This window comes from Genypterus blacodes, unplaced genomic scaffold, assembly GCF_046128005.1.
Source record: "Genypterus blacodes isolate CSIRO-AG114 ecotype Tasmania unplaced genomic scaffold, CSIRO-AGI_Gbla_v1 ptg000133l_1, whole genome shotgun sequence".
NCBI classification, from domain to species: Eukaryota; Metazoa; Chordata; class Actinopteri; order Ophidiiformes; family Ophidiidae; genus Genypterus; species Genypterus blacodes.
This window is the reverse complement of record NW_027466935.1, coordinates 4468857-4484365: the sequence shown is the minus strand read 5'-3', so window position 1 is coordinate 4484365 and position 15509 is coordinate 4468857. Positions and strand designations below refer to the sequence as shown.

Here is a 15509-nt window from a genome sequence, read left to right as displayed (position 1 = left end):
TAGTATTGCCTGTCAGGTTTGGTTTGGGTGACTGGCTGTTGGAGAAAGAGAAGGCGTACGTCGCCACCTGCTGGTAGAAGTTAGAACAGCTGTTGACTCAGGTGAGGTAAAACACAGAAGTATTTGGAAGGTTATCGTAAATCAGAGAACGGGAATGATTCATTATCGGAATTGTCTTGGTGAAGCAAAAATTGGACAAAAAAACACATATTTTCCAAAAATAAACGTTTTATTACTTGTGTTTGCGTTGTGAAGATGTTTGTCACAAGTTACAAAGTCTTAGCATTAAGGGATGATTGAGGAAAAGGTAAAGAAATGTATTAGACCTGATGAATTCAAACATTAACATATTGATTATCTGTTCTTTGCATAATATTAACACAGGTATACAGGTGAGTCACATATTGCAGGTGATAACACTGATTTAATGCTCGAGAAGAAACTGATAAGGAGGCGACTAGACGACCACCTGAGCAACCTCGAAAGTCTGTGTGGATTTGGAGTGTGTGACCTCTCCCGATGGAGTACAACCTCCTCTCTCTGCCGCGCCGTTCTTCTGAGCGAGCCCGTCACAGTGCTCCGGCTGACCGCTCTGCTGGTGTCCGAACTCGAAACAAATCCTGAGCTCTCCCACCCGAGAGCGAGGGAGAACGTCTGGGATCCACTCGATCACAAACGGGCAAGAATCCTTCTGATCTGCAGCGTGAGGGCCTGGCAGAAACATCGTAACGACATCAGAAAAGCTGCAGAAAACACTCGGATCAGACAGAGAGAGTCACTCACCAACTTTAAGGAAGGTACGCAGCTCCATCGGTCGTATGGCCTGTGGTCGATCGCTCCTAAATCCCTCTGGCAACTCTGGTTCAGGCAGAGGTTCGGGGCAGCAGAAAGACAAATAGGAGCCATCGATGTTCTTTACAAAACTCTGAGTCAACTCCAGAGGCAACTGTCAAAAAACGACGGCCGTGTGGAGAAAGAGGTAAAAGGTTAGAAGACGGCTTCACTGACAGGAAAGTACAAAGATGAGTACTGAGACGGATGGATGGAGGAGGAGGAGGAGGAGGAGGAGGAGGAGGAGAAATACCTCTGGGGTGTCGAAGATGCGTTTGACCTGCATGAGGTTGTTGATGTGCCAGGTGTACTTGGAGAGAGAGCCGAGAGGAAGGCCGTCATTCCTCACAAACGCTGACATCCAAAAACAAAAACAAAAGGCAGTTGATACGTTTGGGGGAGCTATGAAGGATGGAACTCAAACGTCAGGCTTGTCTTTCACATATGCCTGATAAATAACAAAGGAGCCTTGTGAGAAGTTTGGAAATCTAGTGGGGTAACTTTGTCTCACCCGTGGTGAAGTTGGGCAGTCTCCTCTTCTTGGAGCCCATTGAGAGGCGACACTGCAGAGCGTCGAAGAACTCCTGAGGAATATAGAACACCAGCGCCTCTGGTCTCCCTGTTGGAAGAACATCCGGAACGTTCACAACACCGCACCAGTGTGAGGCAACCAAAGACAACAAACCAATAGGTGTTGATATGACGACAACAACAACAACCGTGTGCTCCAATACACCAACACGCAAGAGCACAGTCCAATGTTTGAATCGAAGAAAATTCAAACATTCAATAGTGAAGTGAGAAGAGAAATATTAGTGGAGGTGAAATGAAGTGAGCAGGGATCCAGCCTGTCGTCCTCACACGGGGACATGTGACCTCTTTGTGTGAAGAAAGCCTGGAGGCAAACTGGCAACTCTCCAGCTGCCAGTCCACTTCCTTGGTCTAGACTCACAGCTGACCACATCATTGATATGGTATTACCCAGTGTAATGTCAAACATGCTTTACCATCAGACTGGTAGTGCATCGTGTGATGGATCCTCTCGGTGACACTGGCCAGCCACTGATGGAAGCCCAATACCACCGTGTGCTCGTCCACAACCTGGCCACTCCCTGAAACACACACACACACATTAGGTCAACAAGAACGACACGCCGTGCTCCTCCTTCGTCTCTGTCTCCCGTGTGGACTCGTCATACTCTAAATGTCAAGACACTGTTGAAAAGGTTTAACGCAGAGGAATGTCGTAAATTAGAACCAGATAAAAACCCTTTAGAATCATGGATCAGAGCCACGAGATTGTAAAGAAGAAGAATAAAGATGAAGCCAGATGTCTAAGACCATGTAATGCTCTATAACAGGCAGATTGAGACAGGAGGAAGATGAAAGGGTGGGTGGGAGAGAGGGGGGAGGGGGCAGGGGGAAGGGGGCTCAGTAATGATTCAAAGCAAGCAGGCATGGCAGCACCTGGAGCCTTCAACCCACTGGCACCAGTGGCTTTCCTCTGGCCAGCTTTCCTCAGACCGGAGGGGGCCACGCCCTCCTTACCCGCCCCAGAGGGACAGGCCACTGAGGGGGCTGGGGACAGAGGCAGAACATGAAGGGAAGCCAGGTTGGAAAAGAAATAAAGATAAAGGACAAAGGCAGGTTCAGGCTGTACAGAATCATCCCTCTGAGAGTGTTTAATGCTGTGTTAGAGGAAGTGTAGTAATGAAACTATGCACCGGCCAGAGATTCATCCAGGCGAAGTCGCTTTCCTTTATGGACAGAGTTGTTTGGTTCGGCCTGCTGCAGACATTTCTCAGGAGAACAAATGATTCTGCAGTCGGCGTTGGGCTGCGCACCTGCAGGGCGTCACAAAGAGAAAGGTGTCGTAAGAAATAGGTCAGAATGAATGAGATGAAACTTCAAAAATAAGATGGAACTAACAGAGATGGTGGCCGTACCACTGGGGGTGTAGTTGATGAAAGCGGCAAACTCCGAGGATAATTTGTCATCGCTGGCAAAGGCACACACACAAGCGTAGAAGTGAAGGCAGGGATCGGAGGTCACGGATCCTCCCGTCCCAGGCTGAGCGGAGCCGTCGGCGCCGGGTCGTCCTCTCCTGCCGCTCGCCTGACAGGCACAGTGAAAAAGGCCCTGTTGCGGCTGCACCTCTCGGCTTCTCTTCTCCCTTTTGCCACCCTCGGACAGTCCGCCGGCCCCGACGGTCAGATGCAGGAGGCCGAGCGGATGGTTGGAATCCGTGTGGCACTTTACCACCAGCGTGTCTTTAGCAACGCGCTGCACCAGAGGACCTGGGGACTCGGTGGCCAGCCTCCACAGCTCTTCCCTGGCTTGAATGGAGGCCTGCAAACCCTCCAGGACTGAGCTTTTTAGGGTCAGAGGCGTGGCGTGGCTCTGACACTCCATCGCTTGCTTAATATGGACGCAGATGCTGTCTGACGAAGAGGCCTGTTTGGAGGTCTTTGTCACAGACTCGGTTTGGCTCTGATTGGATGATCTTTGACCGTGTCGGCAGGAAGGCAGGAAGCAGCGACCCAGGTTGATCCTGGTTACCAAGGTGGCGCCATCACCTGTGGCGATGGCGGTATGCGTGGGAACGAGTTCCACAAAACCAAATTGAATAGATGTAGCTCCTCTTCCTTTCTGACACACGGAGAACACCTGAACACCTCCAGCTGAGCCACTCACCGCTACTCCATCTTCTTCTTCTTCCTCCCGCTCTTCCCCTCCTACATCCCCTCGCTCGCCGCTGTCTATGATCACCTTCACCACCTCTATCATGCACTTCTTGCCGCTCCGGACCGCCGCTGAGCCGTCTCTAAGCGCGATCCCGCACGCTTTATTCTTGCAGCTGAGCCCTCGGGTGCCGTTGTAGACGCCGCACTGAGGGCACCGGCGAATGCCCCGCAGAGTGGCCTTCCCCAGGTTAGAGAGGAAGGCGGGCGTGCACCTTCTGCTCTCTTTCTGTTTGGCTGCCAGGTTGGCGTGTGCGGTCGGAGTGAGCGGAGTGGAAGATGATGCCACTCTGGATGTGGAGGTCACCAGTACTTCAGTTTCCATTTTGGTAGGTGAAACCATAGAAACCTACAGAGTAACAAGCACAAATGGAAACGTTTGGGGTTACATTGCTTAAATGAATGCCAGTTGTAGTTAATTCATCTGTTTGTTATCAAAGAAACTGAATATTACAAATTTAGCCTTTAATATAAATAAACTATTTAACTTCTGCTATAAATATGAATACATTATCTTGTTTCAAATGTATTCCTGTATCTATCTAATGCTTTACATAGTCGTTTTTAAAACTAGCAGGTACAGGCTCGGACACGGTCAGAACCTCGCGTGTTTGGTGCAAAACTTTTAAATACCTGCGTTCTGCTTCTGTTTAGTCAAGTTCGTTTATCTTCTGGCCTCCAAATCGTCTCGACCGTCGCCATTCCTCCTTACATCCCGACAACCGCATTGCGCCTGTAACGACACTCTGGATTGGCTGGAGCGTGTCACGTGTCGAAAAAGGTACCTGCCTCTTCGGGAATGGTGCTTTCTGGGAAATGTAGTTCAGCTGTATCTCCCGCTAAATCCCCGCCATTTATAAAACCGTCAGAATACATCAAATCGATTTGGTAGAGGTAAACAAATTATTAACTAATATTAATGAAATGTACTCATGTATCAAAAACAGAGCGAATATGTCATGTCACTGTGATAGTGACAATTTAAAATAAAATAAAAACTACAAAACAAACAAACAGATCGACTACTGCCACTACTACTACTACTACTACTACTACTTCATGTTGTATGTCAAATATTAAATGAGCGTTTTCTGTGTTTGCTCCTGAAATGTTATGGAGGAAAAGTTTAAATGCTCACAGAATTAATACATTTTTCGGTCATTTATGATAATGAAAAACATTTCAGAATACTTCATGTGAAATACAAACTATGGAGTTTACTGAACATATTTGAGTCTTTTGGGAAGGGAGGTACCGTTAAATGATGTCACCATACAATAAGTGACACACTGTATCTTGTGTAAGCCCCCTTTGCAAGCTGTATAGTACATTAGTAAAAGATCAGATGGAGACGGTGTAAATGTGAGCCACTTGAGCATCAGCATTTTAATGGGACAAAGCAAAGACACAAACCATGTTACTGAAGCATTAACATAGCTTCCCTTGCAGAAACAGAGGTCGAAAACATTCTTAGGCACTGCCTACTCTTTGATGATTGTTTGGTTAAATTAAAAGTAACTAATAAGGCAACACAATGGATTTTTCAACTGTATTAAAACGATGATGGGCACAGTGCAAACATCTGATCCTTATCAGGTTGTTTTTGACTCTTAATCTATAAAAACGTCAGTCAGATTTAGGTTTAAAACACAGAATAACTTAAATTCCACACCGTATTTCAATTTAAATCCTTTTGCATTACATAGCAATGCTGCTTGTCCTCCGAGCCCATGAAGAATCAAAAGTTGCACCGTCTCCACTGTACAGTTAACATGTACCAGCACTGGGCTACTGTCAAAAAAGCTGAGTCAGTTATTCATCTCAACACTTCGGTTACAGAAGCACGCCAGCTTCCACGGTTAATGTGTTTCCTTTATACAGCTTCAGTACTATTGAACAGACTGCTTGGGTATTTACATAGAACAGCCCTCCAAAATGATATTACAAAAGAAAGTGGAATGCAAAAACATCTCAAAATACCTAGTATTTCAAATTGAGTGAAAATGTAACCTAAAGTATTTGTGCAATATTTGTCTGCCTATAAGTAAGAGAAGAGTGGCAGTAATCCCTGCAATTGGTTTGAGATATTGAAAATCTAATTAAAAAAATACAGTTGACATCCACTTAATCTTTTATAAACAAACATAAAAGGTCTCACATTTCAATTGATTCTATGGTGTCACTGCGACAATTCTTTATAATACAGTCCCAAAATGAAAACACAAAAGGCAAAGCTCTTTATACAATGTCAGCATTTTAAAGTTGCTCATAACAAAAGAAATTACACTTTATTTATATTATCTGTAGCAAAAACAAAATGATATAGTCCTTTTCTGATTCAGGAGAAAATGAAGTGGACATGGTGTTGTGTGTAAAAGCATCAGTTCATGCACACACACACACGTAAGCACACACACGTTTCTTATCCCCCCCCAAAAGATTCTCCGTCTGTTCAATCCCTTCGGTTAGCGAGGAGCGTTGACCCTTTACTTGTTTTGGTTGTGATCCACTTTCCCTCAAACTGCGCTGTCTGCTTCTACTCAGTGATTTCCTACGTTTCACAGAATTGCTCGACAACACCCTGAGGACTCGCCTGGACTTGTGTTTTCACTTTTTTTGTAACGTGTAGGAGGGCAGGACATGATTTGAGAGCAAGAGGTTCCAATTTGAGAAAACAAAAGTAAAAAAAAAAGAAAAGAAATGTCAAAGTCACATCCTTTACTACTGTTGGTGTACGATGTAGCGTCTCTGCTGCTGCTGCTGCTGCAGTGGATTCCTCCCTGCATGATTGTTGGACATTGGTACAAAACACTACCCTTGCTCTTTGGCTCTGGGGAAGGGGGAGTTTCGATTATTTGAACATTATCGTCTTATTAAACTTGTTTAGCTGTGCGAGAAACGTCTTGACACGTCATTTACATTTGGCCGGTTATCTGCAGGCATTAGAAAAATACACCAAACAATAAAATGGGCCAAGGAATGCGAGATGCATTAGCAAAGTGTTGTGTTTTTTTTAACAGTGTTCAAGTGTTGTGGAGTGGAGTTTTGTTTTTTGTTTTTACTTGCAGATTGGGGCAGTGGATGAGTGTATGGGCTGGTAAAGGGGGAGATAAAATGGCATACCAACCTTCACTAACATAGAATACTTCTGTGTGTGGTAAGAGAGAGGGCACACCTAACGCACTCCTTCCCTAGTTATCATCCTGTGGCCTCAGGAGGATCAGAGTGGGCACCGCCGTCGGGCCGGCGGTCACTGAGTGTGGTAGCCCGTTGTGCCCATGCCGGCCTGGTTGGCCAGCACCGTCCCGTTGACCCCCTGCCCGGGCTCCACCATGCCGCCGTTGCTCACGGCGCCGACGCCCGTCCAGCCGGCCCCGGCGTGTAAATGGCTACAATCGCCCGGACAGAGACATCGTGGTCAGACAGAGTGACAAAGACAGCTGATTTGTGTTTGTTTGGTCCTAGTCTAGGGTCTAGTACTCACTTGTAGCCCTGCTGATCCCAGGTCTGTCCGTAGACTCCGTAGCTGGGCACCTGCCACCCGTTGGGCACATACTGACCAATCTGCTGTGTGTTACTGTACCACTGACCCCACTGACTGTAGGGCTGCGCTGCGAAGCTCACCGTGTTCTGCTGACATGCAAAATGAAGTCAGATTATAGTCATATGTAAGAAGGCATACTGTCACGTTACAACAACCCGACACAACAGGCGAGTGTGGCCTGCAAGACAACGAGTAGAAGATGAGCACCGCGTTTTCTATTTACCTGCGGCATCTGCACCTGCTGGACAGGGTTCACCATGTCTGTTGTTTCTTTGCCCCAGTAACACTTCACCACGTAGCCCTCGATGGATGTGCCGTTGACGGAAACGATAGCATGAGCCGCTGCATCGTGAGAGTTGAATCTGGAGACAGAGGAGATCCAGTCAGACCGTTCAACGTGATATCGGATAGAATAAGGGTCATATGAGACTTGTTTTTCCACAGCATTCCCATAAATAGCTGATGACTGCATCTGACTGTAGAGCGTGGAAGCTTACCTCACAAAGGAGTAGCCTTTGTCTGGGAAAACGCGGATTTCCATAATTTGGCCGAAAGGTGAGAAGGTCTGCCTCATTATTTGCTCTACAAACAAGAGGAGCTGTGTTAGTGTTCCACGTGGGAACAATCTTAATCCGCTAAGCAAAGCGGTTTGGATCCATGGTGGCCTGTGACTCACCTGTCAGACCTGTTGTGACTCCTCCGCAGTAGACGGTGCAGTTGCTGGGGCTGGACTGGTTGACCACCTCATCAAAGGACAGCTGCTTGGTGTTTGCTACTACAAGCATAAAAAAGCAAGGTTACATTCCGGCGCTTTGTTACGTTCAAGCACGCATGCGTTCAGTTTGCCGTCACTCTTTAATTCAGCCTCAATCTGACTGATCTTACTTTCATTTGTAGTTTTGGGAGCAGGTTTCCTAGTGGCCCAGTTGGTTCTGATCTGCCTGCCTCCCAACCACTGTCCTCCCATCTGCTGTATGGCATTCTCTGCATCCTGGTGAAACACAAAGAAGGTACAGAGAAAGTCAGTGAAACGAAACACAACATCTCCCACTGCTCAGCAAGAACCATCACACAATCTGATCAGTCTCAGTCAAACAAAAGTGAAACACTCACCCATTTATTGAAGAAGGATACAAATCCATAGCCTTTAGATTTACCAGTGGCCATGTCTTTTACCACTCGACAGTCCCTGTGTAGAAACGGCACACAGTTAAATCAAGGAATAGTCCTTAAAAACCCACATTATCTTATTTAATTTAGGTTCAGGAGTTGATTCATAAATCACTACAGCAGCACAATAAATGAGAGTAATGGGGATGAGGTCGCCCGCTCTAAACCGCTATTAATTTATGACCATATGATCGGAAAGTACTTACAATACTCGCCTTTAAAGTGCGAAGATTAACACAGAATGTCAGTTTGATATCTATAAGAGGCGCTCCTGTGATAATTACAAAGATAAACTTACGATATTTTCCCAAAAGGAGCAAAAGCTGCTCGTATGTCATCGGTGGTAATTTCGGGACTTAGATCTCCGACAAAGACATGGAAGTGACCTAAGAAAAACACACACACACACACACGTTGTAGTTCAGACATTCATCAATGACACGTGTATATTTATGATGATGTCTTACAGGAGCTACTTACTGCTTGTGTCTTTCTTCTGGCTGGTTGGGGTCGTGGCCCAGTTAACCTTGACTTCCTGCAAGAGAGACAGACGTAGAGAGCAAGGAAAAGACAAGAGGTGAGGACCTGAGGCGACTGGTGACAGGAAGGTGTTTTTTTCTTTCTTTGATTAGACGACTTGTCACACACACACACACATACACACACACACACACAAACCAGTTTTACTTAAGTCATACTTTGAGAATGAGACATTAAAAAGAAAGATCTCTGTATGCCACATATGGGTTTTCAAACCACCAACTACAAACTGCTTTATCCTTTTGTGGTTTATCTAGTCTTACACACCTTCATTGGCTTAAATTAATAAGAAACAAGAAAACACAGGGATATCAAGATTTCACGTTCATAATCAGGAACATTTCAGTCTCAGTCTAGTACAAATTTGGAGCTAAACTGTAGGAAGTAAGGTCCAAATAACAAGGGACTTACAAACAAGTGATTTTTACGAACTTGTTATACTCCTCAAATGGTCCTTCATTACCTGTTGAGGATAAAATATTTTCAACTGGATGTATTTTTCTGGAACTTGCTCTTATCTGGATTCTATGTGGAAATAACTTTGCAAAAGAACACAGCAGTAAAAAAATGTAGGGGGGGGACAGAAGAGCATTATTTCAAATAGATGAAAGAATGTCACATGTAGCATGATTACACAGCAGAGCCATGTTAAATGTGTCGGTATATATAGAGAGAGAGAGAGAGAGAGAGAGAGAGAGAGAGATGATAGCTCAGTCAGGATAATGTTCCTGTTTACACAGAGATAGATAGCATGGACCCTAAACTCAAAGTTTAAAAAAAACCCAAACAGCAACTTTACTCACACTTGTGTAAATGTACAACGACAGGCTGATTTATACTTCTGTGTTTAAGTTGAACCCAATGCAGGAGGAGAATTAAGGATGATGTACATGAGACACATCTGAGATTATATTTGAAGATGGATCGACTCTGGTGGGCCACAAAGTCAAATTGAGAAAGTGGAGCTATTCCCGCTTGAGTACTTATTTTCCCAGCAACACTTCCATCTAGTTTTGCAGAGAGACGGCGACAGTAACCAGGCCGCTTGGTCGACGGTCGAACCTCAACAAAGAAGTATAATTCAGGTCGTAGCACCAAATATTCAGAACTAACTAACCAGCAGCCCAACATTCAGATAAGATAAAAAATAATAATTACCTAGAGTCGTAATTTACTGCACACGCTGAGGTTACAAATACAGAAACTATTAAAAGTCGTGCCGCCAAGCAATGGCGCCTCATGTGTTCAGACATTCACATATGCAGACACACAAACACCTCGTGAGAAGCGGGCGTCGTTTTAACAGTTGCGGTTCATCTAAGGACGCGTTGGTAAAGTGACCAGACATGTGATTCCCCTCGGCCCTATTTTGGGACTGTCAAATTGTTTAAGTATAAGTAAAAATAGTATCTTAAACTTCTTAAACTACAAGGATCTGGCATTAGAAAGTGAACATTTAGGTAAGCAGTGACTCATTCATATAGAGTTATGAAGCAATGTCCTAAAAATAAAAGATAAAAAGGGTAAAATCGGTTTATAAATGTCCCCGGGGTACTTTTTAAAGCTTTTGTTAAACTTAGCTTTGGCTGAGCCGGCCGTCCGACAAATGTCCACAACACTTAAAAATAGCTCGCGTCTTCAGTCTTCCAACTGCTGGCACACACAGCGCGGCTCAAACTGGAAAGATTTCCACTGCATGTGGTTTGGTTTATTCTCGCTTAGTAAACGTCTAAGTCCACATTGACTTCTTGAAGAGGGGGCGGGGGGGTCGAATTGGAATATTCACGGTTTCAGGGTTCTAGTACCTGTTCCAAAGTCAAGAGCCGAATATAGAATGGCACACCTGTTGTCTATTAATGATTTGACGGCGCTCGCTAATTCTAATTGTCCTGGTAACAAATTCCTAAATGTTGAATTCACTTCGGCAACGGGGGTGAGAGGAAAGAAGAACACATTTGTACTGCAAAGTTTGCAAGAAAAGAAGCATCTCGACAGGCAGAATATAAGATAATAATAATAATAATAACAAGCAGATCAGAAGTAGAATGATTATTTGAGTTACATAGTGGCCCTTATGGGAGTGACTTGACGGTATATGCATCCAATTTTGCTCATTCCACAGAAGAAACTTAGAAAATGAAAATCACAAAGTTGCTATGATACTAATTACAATCATTTATTGCCCTGTTTATAAATAGAATAAATGATATATTATATAGAAGTGAACACCTGGTCTTCCCATTCGTTCAGGTCATTTCAGATTAGGGAATTACATTAATTGAGTGCAGAAGAGTTTAAGAGTTGCAATGAGTTTTGCTCCGAGAAGATAAGACGTTTTTTGGCAGCTACATCATGTCACCCACGTCCACCCAGCCTCGCCCTGTTCGACTCACCCTGGAGATATGATAGCTTACCTTACCCAGTATTTTCCGACCATTCATGGCTGCAATTGTGGCAGTCGCATGTCTGTGCTCGTAGAACTCCACAAAGCAATACGGGTCGTGACCTGCTGTCTGAAGTGGACAGGAAACATAATCATATTACGTCAGGAAAAAGGGGGGGAAATCTTGAACATTGTGAGCTTTGCACAAGAGATGCAGAGGGTCACAGCGAGTCAGTGAAGATCATAACAAAGCTGGGAGCAGGTTCAAGGCACTCTGAGGAATGTTGTGGGAAAGATTTTGCAATACTTGACAGCCAAACGGCCAGTTTAAAGCATTTACAAGAGAGGGAACAGCAGGAATGTGTCATAACGTTCATATATTGGGCTTACAACTTACATCTATTATCATTTTACAGCTCTTGCAAGGTCCAATCTGGCCAAACAATTCCAAGATGAGGGCTTCTGTCACGTCCCTGGACAGATTTCCCACATACCTACAAACACAAACACGTAGAAAATACACAATAAAATAAGTGTAACAGTACAGCTGATACAGGCAAAGTATTATGAACTGTACAAGCTTTGATTTAAGGAGTTCATCTCTTGTATACACACAATGCATACAGGTATTTTGATGGACATTTGTATGAAAATACACTCCGAAAGGCAAGTTATATTATATGTAGAATAAAGGACATGTTCAGGACAAATTGGTTTAGATTCCTAATACAGTTTCTGATACATACTTTCAATTTTTACGACTATTTATTCAATAAGTACAAGGAAATTGTTGTGTAACCCTGTTTGCTTCGTTCTCAATAGGGACAATGTAATGTGTTGCCGGTCATCATAAAACAGCAAAACAACACAACAAGGACTTCCAAAAATGTCCTCTTTTAATATTAAATTAAGATTTTTCTGGAATTATCTGATAGCTGCTCAGTGGTTCATCACAATACCAGCACGTAGCTACCACCGGCTACATCGCGATAGCTTAAGGACGCGTCTTAAAGCTTCCTTGGAATGAGAGAAATGAGAGGTTATAAAATGAAACACATAATTTAGGAATTCCTGGTTGAGTTTGTAGCAGGAATATCTTGAGACTCGGGACTTTGGGAAGCAAGGCTGCCACCGTTACATGACAAATGCTAAGCTAACCGCTGGCTAACGTAAACGCAGACACTTACAGGGTCTTGGGCTGGTCATCGTCCATTCTGTTTGACTTGCTGGCCGAGAATAAGTCGCAACCCTGAGAGCAAATCCACGACTGTCGCGGGCAAATGTGTGTGACGCCTTCGGGTTTCTTTCTTGCGCACTGTGAACGGATTTTCCGCCGCTTGTTAGCTCCACGGTGAACAAAAGATAGCCGACAAAGATGGCGGAGAGACCGGAGCGTACCCAGAACGCGCATGCGCGATTAATCGACCAAAGCCAACTTCTGAGTAATTATCTGGCAACAAACCTCCAGATGTTTTTTTACAATTCTAAATGATAAATTTAGATAAATTATGCACACGAGGTTTAAACAATTAGTTTGAATGATCGAGCTGCTCCTCTACGATGTTTTCTGTAGGATCGCTCAACCTGTTAAGTAGATAATATCAACATGTCCTGAAAATGAAGTATGTATCAAAATTCGTAACATTACAGAATATAGACAAAATGCCGGCCCTTTGTCTCAAGTATTCCAGTCAAATTTGCTTTAGAATGTACGGTATGTATAATCGGCCTTGTGAATAAATCCTTCCGATATCCTCACGTTTATTCTGATCCCTTCTATTATTTCAAAATGACTACCTGTATGTTTCAGGAGACCCTTAAATTGCACAGGTGTTGCCATGTCTCTGTTTTTATCCTCTTTTAGGTTGACGAATTACGGATTTTTTTTGAAATATGTAAAGATACTGGACACTTAATAAATTAGGTTGCTCATTCCATCAAAATGGAAAAAAGACACCAACTACAATTTATAGAAATGTTTCCAAAAATGATTTGGAAATAATAATAAATAATAACTGTCCCCATACAAATTCATCCACAGCAGAACCAGCAGGATGTTTCTAAAATCCAAGACAGTCTCTATGCAACATTCTATTACAAAGAAGTAAGCAAGTAAATGGGAAAGTCATACTACAAAGTCAAAAAACTGATTTATTGTCACACCGTAATCTTTCAAATGCAACTTACAATGTCAGTAATTGAATTACTTCAGCATAAATGACTGATTAATGTAGGGAGTCCCTCTGAATAAGATATGTAGACGAAAAACAAACTCCCAAAGGTCCAGTGGTTCCCTTGATGCTGCTACATGCTGCTCTGATCACGCAGTCTATACAGTGCAAATAGTGTAAGCCTGTTGTCTTTCACCGGTCGCTCCCTCATCTTGGGCAGATGTTCTGGTCAGTCACAAGCTTCTCCATTCTTTTTATCTTGCGCTTGTTCTTGGGCATGGGTTTGTCATACAGACCGTTCTTCAGTAGGTGTTCCTTGCTGTGATGGATCTGAGCACCGTGCTGCAGCTGGAAGGAACAAAGTGCTCGCAGGGGCCTGAGCAAGACCTGGACGAACACACAGCAGATGGAAGAACGGTGAAGTAAGCAAATGTATTCTGTTCAATGTCTGCGGTAGATCGCTTCTTTTTTTTTTTTTTACCTCTTGGATGTCATCATTCCGCTCCAGGATGGACAGAGCGACTGCGGCACACTCCAGGGTGGACAGACAGATGTTGGAGGGTTGTGTACGGATCACATACTGACTGGATAGAGTCCTACTGAGCTGCACCTGGTAAACCAAAGCAGAGGTGATCAACTGTGTTCTTCACATGAAGGTCAAGTAAAGGCAATGCTGTTTCTGAATCAAGAGATAGAACAACAATGTATACCTGCTGTTTCCAATATAGATGACAAAACGACAATAAGGTTTACATGCCCTTTTCAGCTATTGACCCAAATGATTTCCCCCCTCACATTAATTCAATGACCCTGTCACACAAACCTGTTTAGGTAGATGGAACAGGCTGTTTTTGAGGAACATATTCTTAGCCTGGCTCCAGGTACCGTCGATGAGAATGACATTATGATTTACAGAGTGTAATTCCTGGTACTGCACAAGCTCCTCCAGGTTCTGGGAATCGGGGCCTGGGTAGAGTATCAGCGTTCTGTCGTCCCGACACACTGCAGCCAAATCAGGGTGCCTGGATACAGGGTAAGTAATAGGAGTCAAGAACTGATCTGACCTGAGACCTCTCATTGTTTTGAAGTCTTTGCAAGAATGTTGCTCACTTTTCTTCATTAAACCTTCTTCCGACTATGACGTTGCATTTTTCTTGAGGTAAACAAGCAGCGAGAAGAGGGACAGTGCGAAGAACTCTACTCTCCTGAAACAAGAACGGTTAGATTGGTCACCCGGGACCTTTTGCTTCCTTGGTTTGACATCTTTACATACTGTCTAGTGTCCAAATGAAAAGGTAGAGACACACAAGATTAATAAGATAAGAGACTAAGAGGAGGCAATAATGGCACAGATACAGCACATGATGGTGATGAGCTCTTACCTCTGCAGGATGCTGCACTATATAGAGACACGTGGAGACCTCCAGGGGTTGTGTTGGTAGAAAAGGACAGAGACACACCTTCTGAGGGCGACTACACAGGAGGAAAGTTGAAGACGTGAAGCTGTGATAGCCAAGTTAGTCCCCAGCCTAGCCCCCCCCATCTCTCTCCAAGCACATAAATCTGTCCCCTCGTTAAAGCCTGACAGCTATGTGAGGAGGGAGAAGGAGGTCTCATGTCTCTCCTGTCTATTTTGTCTAACTCTACCTTGACTAGTTAGCATTGACTTCACGTTAATTCAGCTCACCGGCACCGTAAACATGTCGGTCTTCTTTCGTCGGCCTCGACTGGGAGAGCAGCCAGGTCCCCGAACGCGTCGGCTAACCCGTCTTCCAAGGAGGGGCTGTCGCGGCTCTCATCTTCGTTCCCCTCGGAAACGTTTGACGAGCAGGAACCTGACACAGCTTCCATTTCGGAGTTAGCACGAAGCTAACTGTCGCCGTAATCAAACACAGCGCCGAGGAAGGACCTTTGGTATAGAAATAGACCTGATAGAAACGAGTATGCAACCATTTGGCATGGGGCTTTGTGGCTTCAAACCATCGATAAACAGTTAATTTGGGGTAATTTTGTATTTTCTCAGCTATATTCCGAGCCACAGCAAAACAAACCCATTGACAACTTTAACAATTTAGCAAGGCATTGAGTCATACGGTCTCAAACCTTCGCATATTTAGACGCCCCGGCTG

The 15509-nt window shown here is 44.3% G+C and overlaps 3 protein-coding genes across 5 annotated transcripts; all 3 read right to left on the bottom strand.

Annotated features, from left to right (window-relative positions):
* Positions 1-239: 239 nt before the first annotated feature.
* cunh2orf42 (chromosome unknown C2orf42 homolog) lies at positions 240-4320 on the bottom strand. Its single transcript, XM_076163562.1, has 8 exons — positions 4206-4320; positions 2778-3921; positions 2556-2675; positions 1839-1943; positions 1343-1450; positions 1085-1185; positions 784-946; positions 240-711 (listed from the first exon to the last, which is right to left on the bottom strand). Exons 2-8 carry the CDS (start codon positions 3913-3915, stop codon positions 458-460), a joined length of 1989 nt encoding a protein of 662 aa, XP_076019677.1. The 5' UTR covers positions 3916-3921; positions 4206-4320; the 3' UTR covers positions 240-457.
* Positions 4321-4929: 609 nt separating this feature from the next.
* Positions 4930-12596, bottom strand: LOC143011117 (cytotoxic granule associated RNA binding protein TIA1-like). Of its 3 annotated transcripts, none has more exons than XM_076163832.1 (12): positions 12397-12596; positions 11607-11703; positions 11241-11339; positions 8767-8821; positions 8585-8672; positions 8230-8305; positions 8002-8107; positions 7793-7891; positions 7614-7698; positions 7340-7478; positions 7057-7205; positions 4930-6961 (listed from the first exon to the last, which is right to left on the bottom strand). In XM_076163832.1, exons 1-12 carry the CDS (start codon positions 12420-12422, stop codon positions 6823-6825), a joined length of 1158 nt encoding a protein of 385 aa, XP_076019947.1. In that variant the 5' UTR covers positions 12423-12596; the 3' UTR covers positions 4930-6822. The 3 variants fall into 3 exon arrangements, with proteins under 3 accessions (XP_076019947.1, XP_076019948.1, XP_076019949.1); XM_076163833.1 differs by having other exon boundaries at positions 7057-7202; XM_076163834.1 differs by lacking the exon at positions 12397-12596 and having other exon boundaries at positions 11246-11339.
* Positions 12597-13352: 756 nt separating this feature from the next.
* dtwd2 (DTW motif tRNA-uridine aminocarboxypropyltransferase 2) lies at positions 13353-15509 on the bottom strand. The gene is made up of 6 exons (XM_076163546.1): positions 15068-15509; positions 14763-14853; positions 14491-14585; positions 14204-14402; positions 13862-13990; positions 13353-13767 (listed from the first exon to the last, which is right to left on the bottom strand). The coding sequence occupies exons 1-6, from the start codon at positions 15229-15231 to the stop codon at positions 13588-13590; spliced, it is 858 nt and encodes a 285-aa protein (XP_076019661.1). The 5' UTR covers positions 15232-15509; the 3' UTR covers positions 13353-13587.

What these genes read in the sequence shown, in the direction of transcription:
- cunh2orf42 (XM_076163562.1), bottom strand. Translation starts at nt 3,915, where the DNA reads ATGGTTTCACCTACCAAAATGGAAACTGAAGTACTGGTGACCTCCACA. An exon ending in CATCAACTACACCCCCAGTG is followed by an intron (nt 2,676 to 2,777) that starts GTACGGCCACCA and finishes GACGCCCTGCAG; the next exon opens with GTGCGCAGCCCAACGCCGAC. An exon ending in CCTGGATGAATCTCTGGCCG is followed by an intron (nt 1,944 to 2,555) that starts GTGCATAGTTTC and finishes TGTGTGTTTCAG; the next exon opens with GGAGTGGCCAGGTTGTGGAC.
- LOC143011117 (XM_076163832.1), bottom strand. Translation starts at nt 12,422, where the DNA reads ATGGACGATGACCAGCCCAAGACCCT. An exon ending in GCTCCTTTTGGGAAAATATC is followed by an intron (nt 8,306 to 8,584) that starts GTAAGTTTATCT and finishes GTTTCTACACAG; the next exon opens with GGACTGTCGAGTGGTAAAAG. An exon ending in TATCCTTCTTCAATAAATGG is followed by an intron (nt 8,108 to 8,229) that starts GTGAGTGTTTCA and finishes GTGTTTCACCAG; the next exon opens with GATGCAGAGAATGCCATACA.
- dtwd2 (XM_076163546.1), bottom strand. Translation starts at nt 15,231, where the DNA reads ATGGAAGCTGTGTCAGGTTCCTGCTCGTCAAACGTTTCCGAGGGGAAC. An exon ending in TAGTGCAGCATCCTGCAGAG is followed by an intron (nt 14,586 to 14,762) that starts GTAAGAGCTCAT and finishes TTCTTGTTTCAG; the next exon opens with GAGAGTAGAGTTCTTCGCAC. An exon ending in GGAATGATGACATCCAAGAG is followed by an intron (nt 13,768 to 13,861) that starts GTAAAAAAAAAA and finishes GTGTTCGTCCAG; the next exon opens with GTCTTGCTCAGGCCCCTGCG.